At 50.5% G+C, this 11,402-nt stretch overlaps 1 protein-coding gene across 1 annotated transcript; it reads right to left on the bottom strand.

The window, feature by feature from the left end:
- Positions 1–6,570: 6,570 nt before the first annotated feature.
- On the bottom strand, positions 6,571–10,776 carry LOC142765598 (uncharacterized). The gene is made up of 2 exons (XM_075866846.1): positions 9,459–10,776; positions 6,571–6,747 (listed from the first exon to the last, which is right to left on the bottom strand). The coding sequence occupies exons 1-2, from the start codon at positions 10,651–10,653 to the stop codon at positions 6,716–6,718; spliced, it is 1,227 nt and encodes a 408-aa protein (XP_075722961.1). The 5' UTR covers positions 10,654–10,776; the 3' UTR covers positions 6,571–6,715.
- Between the last annotated feature and the right edge of the window lie 626 nt (positions 10,777–11,402).

Here is an 11,402-nt window from a genome sequence, read left to right as displayed (position 1 = left end):
GAAAGCATCGCTTCAAATCAATATGAAGCCCAGCGCAGCTGCGCAGAGTTCAGCGCTTCGCTATGATTTCGGGCGTGCAATGACTGCTACCGCGCTCATTAGGGAGCCGCGCGGCACCAATTTAGAAACACGGTCACTCTCGAGATGTGGACTTCGTCTTCGTCACACTTTTCGTGAATGCACATACATCGCTTTTCCCGTCGAGAAGTGAGAGAACAAAAAATCGATACAGCACTTTTTTTTTCTGTGCGAGCTTATCACGGTTACCCGTCAAGTGAGTGAGTGAGTGAGTGAGAAAGGAAAGGCCGGGAGGTTAACCAGATATTGGCATCTGGTTTGCTACCCAGCGCTGGGGGTGGGGAAGTAGGGGCAAGAAAGAGGGGTTAGAGAGAGGGAAAAAAAACGCACGCGCACTCAAAAAAAAAAACGAAAACACACACTGGAAGGGCGTCCCAGCTACAACCGTTCAGCAAGGCCGGTCAATCGCAAAAAGTTCAGCAGCGCTTTCAGGGCCCTCTTCTGTGAAGTCGCATCCTGACGATACTGCAGAATTTCCTGCTCCGACAGAGGCTGATCATCTAATTTGTTGAGCTCCCTGCGAAGGCATAGTCGCCACCTACTATACGCTAGGCACTCACAAAGAACATGTTGAATGGTTTCCTCCTTGCCACAGTGGCCACAGGCTGCGGTGTCGGCCATCCCAATGCGGAAAGCGTATGCGTTGGTAAATGCAACGCCCAACCACAGCCTACATAACAGGGTCTGGTCTGCTCGGCGAAGCCTTGACGGGACTTGAAAACTTAGCGTAGGGTCAAGTGAGTACAGTCGGGCATGCTTGAAGTGCGGCTGATTCCATTGCGATGTGGTTTTCCGGCGAGCAAGTCTGCGGAGCTCTCGTGCAGCATCCGTCCTAGAAAGTGGTAGTCGCAGTTTATGATTTTCTGTGTGGGCTGAGCGGGCAGCTTGATCGGCCCGTTCATTGCCGATGATTCCGCAGTGACTGGGCAACCACTGAAATGTAATTTGGTGCCCTTTCTCAGTCAGGTGGTGTATAATCTCTGCTATCTCTAGTACCAGCTGCTCGTGTGGTCCACGGCGTAAGGCTGATAGTAGAGACTGCAGTGCCGCCTTCGAGTCGCAGAAAATAGTCCACTTGCGCGTAGGCTGATCAACTACAAATTGCAACGCGGCACGAAGTGCTGCCAATTCTGCTGCCGTTGATGTTGTTGCGTGAGATGTCTTGAATTTAATTGTCGTGGCCAACCTTGGTATCACTACTGCTCCTGTAGAGCTGTCCGGCTGAACCGATCCGTCAGTGTAGATATGTGTGGAGTCTTGATATTTCTCATACAAGAGAAGTAGTGTGAGCTGTTTAAGAGCCGGTGACGACAAATTGGCCTTTTTCTCGACGCCAGGTATGGTAATATTAATTATTGGTTGAGCGAGGCACCATGGCGGAGTCACAGGTCTAGCGGCAGGAGAGAACGAAGTTGGGATCGACTCACCATGTGCGGTCACTGTTTTGCAGTAAGATGTGCATGGTCGGACCACTGGTAGAGAGGCTAGGTGATGTCGAGGGGTTCGAGCAAGGTGTCGTATATGTGTCCTCAGCACTTCCACATTAATGTGGGTCTTGATGAGGTTGTCCCTTGTGATGGCGATAGTCGCCGCTGTTGATGCACTTTGGGGCAAGCCTAAACATATCCGGAGTGCTTGAGCCTGGACACTTTGAAGCATTCGTATGCTTGTTTTACTTGCGTTGGTTAACACAGGTAGGCTGTACCGAAGGAATCCAAGGAAAAGAAACCTGTATAGTCGCAACATAGCAGTTGTGGTCATTCCCCAGTTCTTTCCAGTGAAGAACTTGAACAAATGACAGATGCCTGTCAATCGCCTTTTCATGTATGATACATGTGAGCTCCATGAGAGGTCTCTGTCAATTATAACACCTAGGAACTTGTATGATCTGAGGTGACGTATTCTTTCGTTGTTTATCAGAACGCTGTAGTTATGCATTGGTTTGCGCGTAAACGCCACTAGTGCACATTTCTCAGAGGAAATTTCCAGACCTCGTTGACGGAGGTAAATAGCAACTTGAGTGGCAGCTCTCTGAATTCGCGCTCGCAGCTGTAGAGGTGTTACTGCAGACGTCCAAACGCAGATGTCGTCCGCGTACATTGACAATCTGACAGTACTTGGCAGATGCTCATTTAGAGCTATTAGCGTCAGGTTGAATAGTACAGGGCTAAGTATGCCACCCTGGGGAACACCACGGTGGCTGTAGTGTAGCGAAGTGTCACCATCCTCGGTTCTCACGAAAAAGGATCGCTCAGAGAGATAGCTGCGTATCCACTGAAACATCCGACCACCCACTCCTACCTCCTTGAGAGCGGTGAGGACAGCTTCATGTGTGACGTTATCGTACGCTCCTTTAACATCAAGAAATAAAGAAGCGCAGAGACGCTTACGGCCTTTTTCGTGCTGCACGTAGGTGACCAGGTCTATGACGCTATCAATTGATGACCGGCCACGGCGAAATCCCGTCATAGCGTCCGGGTAGACGTTGTGATGCTCCAGGAACCATTCTAGCCGTCCAAGTACCATCCTCTCCATCACTTTGCCCAAGCAACTAGCCAGTGCAATCGGGCGGTATGATGTGAGCACCAATGGTGACTTGCCAGGCTTCAGTAATGGAACCAAACGGCTGGTCTTCCAGTTAACTGGGAGGGTGCCCTCTCGCCACGAGTCGTTGTATATCTCGAGGAGGGCACTTCTCGCACACTCACCAAGGTGACACAGTGCTCTGTATGATATTCCATCAGGCCCGGGTGCTGATGTCCGTCTACACAAAGCCAGTGCTGCTTGAAGCTCATGAATAGAAAAAAATTGGTCCATGGGGTGATCGTGTGATTTCGTGCCACCGCGTGAGAGCGTGGAGATGTTGGGATCTGCGAGTTGACCAGATAAGTTGGCACAGAACTCTTCTGCCACGTCAACCTCCGATCTCTGTTGAGAGAGGGCTAGAGCCTTGAATGGAGACCGCTGAATGGGAGATGTCCGGAGCCCTCTTATTGTCCTCCACAAGTGTGATAAAGGCTTGCGAGGATCTAACGAAGCGCAGAAGGCTGCCCAACGTTGTGACTCTAGCTTGTCTATGCGGCGTTGTATCTTCTTCTGAAGACGTCTAGCGATTCGTAAATCGTCGATTGCTTTCGTGCGTCGGTACCTTCGTTCCGCACGCCGTCGGAGAGCCCGAAGTCGTTCTAATTCCACATCGAATTCGGTTACTCTCGAAGAGCATGTGAGGGTGCACACTGTGTCTTGCACTGTGGACTTGATCACCTCTTCTAAGTCAAATGAGGTGTTCTCTTGACAGCGTTCTTCCATGAGAGATTCAAACTTGGTCCAGTCTACTCTTTGGATAGTTTCGCGTACCTTGCAAGGTGATAATCCTCTGATCTTGACATATGTGGGAATGTGGTCGCTCCCATGTGTTTCTATGTCCGCAAACCATCCGGCACATCTGACAAGACCTCGAGAAACAAAAGTCAAGTCAAGGCAACTGCTGTATCCAGGGCCACGTAAAAATGTTGGGCTGCCATCATTTAACAAGCACAGCTCGTTGTCTGAAGCAAACGTTATCAGACTTCTACCCTTTGCGCTGATCTTCGGGCTCCCCCATAGCGTATGGTGGGCGTTGAAGTCTCCGATGATCACCCATGGGCCAGGAGTGGATGATAGGATGTGTCCTAGTCTTCTGTGGTCAAATCTACTTGATGGCGACAGGTATGCACCGACAACAGTGATAGTAAGACCCCTTTTCTTCACTGTTAAGCATATATATTGGTTATCGTTGTCAGGTGGTACAGGCCGAATAATGTAGGTCAGGTCACGTCGAATGAACAGCAGGACCTTGCTGTTTCCACTATAACAAGCCGACATAAAGGATTCGTATCCGGAGAGTCTAATAGCGCTCGATAAATTTGGCTCGCAGATGACGATGATGGGAAACATATTAGTGAAAACGAACCGACGGAAATCTGCAATGCGTGATTTCAGTCCCCGTGCATTCCACTGAAAAATTGTTGCTTTTTTGACCTCTTCCCTGAAAGACAGTGGCTGGTGGGCCATTATCTACTCAAGAGCCGCCAGTACTGGACTCAGAGCATCCAGTACTTGAAGTGCACTTTTGGCTGACGTTGTGCGCATGTTGTTTAACACAGTGCGAATGGCATTAATTATGGGTCGTAGAAGAGCAATCACTTGCTTATCCAAGTTCCGCTGCTCCTCTGTTGTCGCAGCTTGCTCTGATGAATGCGGCTTCTGATGTGGTTCTTCCACAAGTTGCGTGCGCGTAAGTGGCGGCCAATCTTCAGTAGAGAGAGATCTACTTGTTTTCTGTTTTGCATCGTCTGCGTTCGCCGCGGTGTATCCTGCAGTGGGCGCCGTTCCCAGATACGTTGGCTTACTTCTTGTAGTTGACTGCGTTCTTCGCGAAGATCTTCGACGGTGACGTCGTCGTCTTCGCCGGACTTTTTCCGCGGCCTCTTTGTGGGTAGAGCTGTCTCGCACCATTTGTCTAAGAATAGTAAATTCCTTCTTTTGTGCGTGGACAGTCTTTGGAAGATGCACTGTGGGCACCTTGACAATTAGGGCACTTTAGTATGGTTGCGCTGCATTTGTCCTCGGTATGTGGTTCTGAGCATCGGGGGCACACTTCGGAGTTCCTGCACGCTCCCTGCACATGGCCGATCTTCTGGCACTTATGACATCGCATAGGTTTTGGAATAAATGGTCGGACCTGGTGACGAAAGTGGACAACCTTCACATGGGAGGGGAGACAGTCCCCTTTGAACGTAATTCTCACACAATGTGTGTTACCAAGGCGACTGACATTCACAATGACGTTATCTTCATTTGCCGGTTTTATTAGCACTGAAAGATCCGATTCTGGAATTTCAGTGGCGATGTCATAAATTACTCCTGTTGACGTGGTGCTATCAGCTGGTATTATAGACTTGACATTGATGTTACCCAGTTGCGTTACTTTCCGAAGCGCGTTTAGCGCACGTGGGTTCAGCACATCGATTGCCAAGATGTTCTTTCTTGCGTTTAGACGTATTTCTTTGATCTGATTTGGCGTAATATTCTCGAGATACACAGAGAGCGCTTGCCTGTTCAGCCCGCGTAGACTGTCGGTAGCCTTCAGTGGCACAAACAGGATAGAGTGAGGCCATCGCTGAGGGGCAGTTTTCACGGTAGTCGTGCTTGATGCCGAAGATGCATTGACGATCCGTCGTTTAGCCTTGCGGTACAGGACGGGTTGGTTACCCGTCAAAACGATACCTCGTGCTATGCTTTGTGGCACCATCTTGCGGACCATGCAAGAAACACATTGACAGAAGCACGGCCTTTGAGATTGGACGCTACGACAGTCGACGGGAGTGCGGCGGGAAGTTCGGCGGAAGCCATGGCGGAAGCACCATAAGGGCCAAACCACATAAGCGCGAAAATGCACGCGACAGCGACGAGCGACGCTATGAGCGACGAAACAGGGCGTTCGCGCGACGTGTCACGTGCTCGTTTTCGCGCAATCGCTCGGTTCTCCAGATTTGGAAACCATCGCTCATCGCCCGGAAGTGCTGGGCTCAAGCAGCCAATAGAAAAAAACCGGAAAAGGATATACATCAGTGACGTACTACCGGTTGTTTTCACGTGCTTTTCAGCGCTCTGTCACAAGTTCTTACAACTCGCCAAGAATCCACTGCACGTGACCCTGCCCAAGTCACGTGGGCGCAACAAAAAATAAGGCAATGTTTATTACGCATGTGCATATAAAAAAGTGCTGCAAGGCATTAATAAACACTTTCCGTTCCATTACACAACAATATATCTTATTTTTAAATTGGCAACCGCTCGCTACGCGGTTTTCTTGGTGCGAGTTGACGGCCTCATGCCAGCAACAGTGGAATTCGCTCGCCGAAGACGTCGCGTGAATGAGGTTTGCCTGCGCTAGCGACTGATTCCGCGAAGACGATCTACATCGCGTCGCTCGTCGCTGTCGTGTGCATTTTCGCGCTTATGTGGTTTGGGCTTAAGGAACTCACTCGCACACTTTTCGAAAATCGTTCTTCGGCCCAAAAAAAAAACTTTGTAGGCTTAACAGCTCTTTCTCTTCCACAATTTCCCCACAGTCGCATAAAGTGTGTGTTGGTGTTTGTGGAGCCTGAAGATCCCTAACCTTTTTTGGAGCGTGGAGGCAATCGACAAAGGCGGGAGGAGTGGAGGACGGGGAACGTTGGTGATAACCCATATTGAACTACAGTATTAACACTGCCCGCGTTGGCCTGTTCTCCTTTCCATAATATCGAAGGCCATCGCCGATGATGCAGAGCTTCCGATAACACATACATACTGCTGATCTTCACAACACCACTCCGCGAGACGCGTGAAGTGCCTAGAAACTATATATATATATATATATATATATATATATATATATATATATATATATATATATATATATATATATATATATATATATGTATGTATATATATATATATATATATATATATATATATATATTGTAACGAGGAGAAATAAGACAAAGAGACAACGCCTTTGCTGCAGGCCGGCTGTTCTTTTTCTGCCTCCTCTTCCTCGTCCTCCTTCTCTTCCAGGTATGCGCCGAGCACGATCGCCGCTTTGTCATCATTACACTCGGCCACGCTGCAGCTGGTCTACTCCTGTAAGAAAAACACAAACCAATGTCACGTTTGCCGCCGTATGCAGTTCTTCATCCGCGACACATGCACCGTAAAGTTATTCCGTTTTCTCTTGTCTCTGCGCGTATCAGAAGCTGTGGATCGTACTCGCCAAGTGTTATCTCCCAAGCGCTCAGAAATAATGTAAGGGCCGTCGTACTTTGGGTGCAGTTTGTTTGAAGACGATGGCGCACCTCGCTGTAGCCACACCTCATCACCTACACTGTATTTCGGCGCGGGACGGTGGCGTCGGTCGTAGTATCGCTTTTGTGCCTGTTGAGCATGCACAATCCTCCTACGCGCCTCCACACGGATATCGCGACAAAGTGTCTGGCGTGCAGCGGAACGCCCTACTTTAACGGGAGTGTCCAAACCGAACGTAGCATTCAGTTGCGGGAGCTGACCATAGACAATCTCGTAGGGGCAAATTCCTGTGGAGCTGTGTGCCGCCGTGTTCACTGCGTACGCAGCTGCTTGGAGATGATCATCCCAGTCGGCCTCACCTCGTTTGTGATTCTTACAGTACGGTGCGAGTCTAGCCTGGATAGTCTGGTTCGACCTTTCGGTCAGTCCGTTCGCCTGTGGATGGTATGCCGACGCGAAGTGATGGTCCACTCCAGCTTGTTGTAGGTAAGTGCGGAGCTCGCGACTGCGAAAGGTGGTCGACCGGTCTGAGATCAACTTGTTAGGAAGACCGTGTCGCCATTCGAAGCGATCTTTCAGGAATCGGATGACATGGCTAGCAGCAAGCGAAGGCACGGCCGCGACCTCTACGAACTTGGACAAGTAGTCCACAGCGAGTATAATGTAACGATTGCCCGCTGTCGTCATTGGAAGAGGCCCGATGTGATCTATGCCCAACGTGTGGAAAATTGTCTCTGGAGGCTTGATCGGCGTAAGAAGTCCATGTCGAGCTCCAGGACGTCGTTTGTGTTGCTGACAAATCTCGCAACTGGCAACGTATGAACGCACGCTTTTATCCATTTTCGGCCACCAAAAACGTTCTTGTGCCTTGCGTAAGGTGGCTCTGTAGCCAACATGGCCTCCCTCGGGAGTGTCATGGATGGCGCGTAGTACGCTCGATCTTAAGGTGTCAGGAATGACCAGGAGATGACACTCGGTGCTTTTATCGGCCCAGTGACGCCGATACAGCGTTCCATTACGTAAGACAAACTTGGCATTGCGTCCCGCATCGCCAATGGAGTCTATAACGGATGCGAGTCTTCCATCGGCTTGCTGAGCCTTGGTCACGTCCTGTTGCGAAAACAGGATCCAGGTTTCTCGATTTCGTGTGGAGAATTCCTCGATCGGATTTCGCGATAAAGCGTCCGCAAGCTGATTTTGTGCTCCAGCACGGTGACGGATGTCGTACGTATAGTCTTGGAGCCGAACAATCCATCGGGCAAACTTGTGCTTGAGGTGCTGCTTCTGGAACATCCACGCAATCGCGGAGTTGTCTGTTACTACCGTGAAGTGTCGGCCAAACAAGTAGTGGCGGAACTTTTCATCCACACTCCATACTACAGCCAAACACTCCAGTTCATTCGAATGATAATGCCGTTCTGCGTCCGATAGTTTACGACTGGCGTAGCAGATGACGTGCCCACGCCCACTCGAGTCACGTTGAAGTAAAACCGCCCCCAGGCCAATCTGACTCGCATCAGTATGGACTTCTGTCATCCAATCTTCATTAAAGTGGCAGAGCACCGGGCTATGTGTAAGCTGGTGTTTGAGGGTTTGGAAGGCGTTATCCTGCAAAGGACCCCACTGAAATTGGGCGTTTTTCTTCAGTAAGTCCGTGAGTGGAGCAGCAGTTGACGCAAAGCTCGGTACAAACTTGCGCAAGTATGACGCCATTCCTAGGAATACCTGGAGCTGTTTTATAGATGTTGGTGCAGGGTATTTGGCAACGGCGTCTATGCGTTCAGGCAAGGGTCGTACGCCATTATGAGATATCTGATAACCAAGATAAGATATTGTCGTCAACCCAAACTGGCACTTCTCGCGGTTAAGTCGAAAGCCGGTGTTGTGTAGCCTCTGCAGAACCGTGTCGAGATTTTGTAGATGTTGTTTTTCTGTTTCCCCGATGACTAGAACGTCATCGAGGTACACGACGCAGGCACGGTCTATCAGTGTGCCTAACACTGTGTTCATGGCACGCTGAAAGGTGCTTGGAGCAGTTCGCAGACCGAACGGCATCCGATTAAACTCGTACAAGCCAGATGGTGTTCGGAAGGCCGTCTTAAACTTATCTTCTTCAGCCACGTTGATCTGCCAATACCCTGCTTTTAAATCTAGCGACGAAAAGAACCTCGCTTTTCGTACGGCGTCAATAGCGTCGTCAATGCGTGGCAGCGGGTACGAGTCTGGTATGGTGTGCTTGTTCAGCTCTCGGTAGTCAACACAGAATCGGAGATTGCCGTCCTTTTTACGGACTAGGACAACAGGTGCTGCCCACGGGCTAGAAGATGGCCTGATTATGCTTGCGGCAAGCATTTCTTGCACCTGCTGGTCAATTAATATCCGCTCTCGTTCGGCATATCTACGTAACGGTATGGACACCGGCGGATGATTGTCGGTAGTAATATGGTGCACTAGCACGCTAGTTCCGGGAAGCTGAGTAGTAGTATCAGCGAAGAGCGATGCGTGCCTCTCGAGTATTGCGGGAAGTGTAAGTGGCGTCGTCAGCTCACCTTGGGATTGCGCCGGAGGCACACTTGGAGCCACAGGATGGAGGTTGACGGTACTTCCTTCCACCGTGAGGCGCACTTCCCCGGAGAGCAGGTAGTCGGCCCCTAAAACCATGTCTGTGGGCAGGTCGTCGAAGACGGGCACCGAGGACAAAAACTTGCTGCCGGCCTCGGTGTTGAGTTGCAGGTTTAGGGCACCGACCGGTAGTACGTCGCCACCGAGACCCCGCAGTGGTGGCTCAGTCCAAGGCTGGAGAGGTTCGGAGGCGTGGCGGCGAAGCAACGCCGTACGTTGAGCTCCGGTATCAACGAGAGCTGTCAGTTCTCCGATGCCGTCGACGCGGACCTTGAGGGTTGGAAGTGGGCGTGATTGATATTGCATCGCTTGAGGTTGGCTTTGTGGGCAGCTTTTATACCCATGCCCGATGCGGCCACACGTATAGCATCCGCGTCTCGGTGAAGCTGACTCCTTTGGGCCAACTGCAGCCGCCCGGCGATGAGACGTGTCCTGCAACTCCATTGCCTGGCGTACGAAAGTGGAGATGTGGACTGGGTGGTTGTAGGCGGACAAGACGGCTGCGTGCGTCGAGTCATGGATCCCGTCGATGATGTACTGCCTGGCTGCGGAGGAGGTCCACTGTATATCGCAAGCTTGTAAAAGGTCCAGCTTGTCGTAGATGTAAGTCGCGACGTCCTCGGTTGCACCTTGCCGGCGTGACCGCATGGTCATGAAACGGTCGTCGTAAGCGCTCGGAAGCGGCGCAAACGCGGATATCAGGGCCGCGCTCCATGTTTGCCATGTAGCGTATGTACTGCCTTGGAAACGATGCCACGCTTGGGCAGATCCTCGCAAACGTCCTTCAGCGACCGACTTCTTAATCGTGTCGCTCCACGAGTATTTAAGGGCAACCGAGTTTATCACGCTTACCCAGTTGGTAGGGTCATCCTTGAATCCATGAAAATATGGAATTTCGTTCTCGTTGAACGATCCAAAAGAGGCGCAGCCAAACCCGGATGTCTTGAGCTCTTGGGCGAACAGAGAGAAGCCTCGAGAAATGGCCTCGCTGCAGTCATGATGCGGTGCCGCCGTGGAGGCTTGGACGCCGTCCGTGATCGGTGGGGAGTTCGAGAGCACTCGTCCACTTCGAAGTGTAGTGGACGCAGGGATATCGGGGTCAGTAGTTCGCGACTGCGCCATTGTAACGAGGAGAAATAAGACAAAGAGACAACGCCTTTGCTGCAGGCCGGCTGTTCTTTTTCTGCCTCCTCTTCCTCGTCCTCCTTCTCTTCCAGGTATGCGCCGAGCACGATCGCCGCTTTGTCATCATTACAATATATATATATATATATATATATGGCTTCGCACCAACCCACAGCTGGTACGAAGCCACGCGTCTTGCGTGTATCGAAGCCCTTTAATTACATAAACGGACAGTGACGAACCACCGTGTACAAAAAATGTGATCGCCGACTAGCCATGTGACGCGAACAGAGCTCCGAGGCGCCCGTTAATGGTCGTTTGAAGTGATTTGAACGCTTGCTAACATGAATTACTGCAGCGCTCCACGAGTTTTGTCACCACGGGTCCGCATATTGTGTAAGTATCGTGGTGCGTACCCCACGACGAACCTCTATAGTGCCGCTACCGCGTGCGTCTCTCTGTATACCCTGATACATCCGATGTGTGGATGCAGGGTGCGATGGCTTCGTCAAGTGCGAAATGCAATGCAAGTTCGCTTGTCTAAACAAAAAAAAAACAGCCAGATCTCACGTACAGCGTAAATCGATGATATGCTAAGCACGATTGAGGAAGGTTGATATGTTACTTTAAAATCAACACAATGCTCCTAGGCAGACGTAAATTATGCCGTACATCACTTCCATGTGACGAATATCATGTTTGCGCCTAACATTTGTGTTCGCCATCCATTCACCTCACGTAATGCC

The sequence above is a fragment of the Rhipicephalus microplus genome, chromosome 6 (assembly GCF_043290135.1).
Source record: "Rhipicephalus microplus isolate Deutch F79 chromosome 6, USDA_Rmic, whole genome shotgun sequence".
In the NCBI taxonomy this organism is placed as follows: Eukaryota; Metazoa; Arthropoda; class Arachnida; order Ixodida; family Ixodidae; genus Rhipicephalus; species Rhipicephalus microplus.
This window is presented reverse-complemented; position numbering and strand designations above follow the sequence as displayed.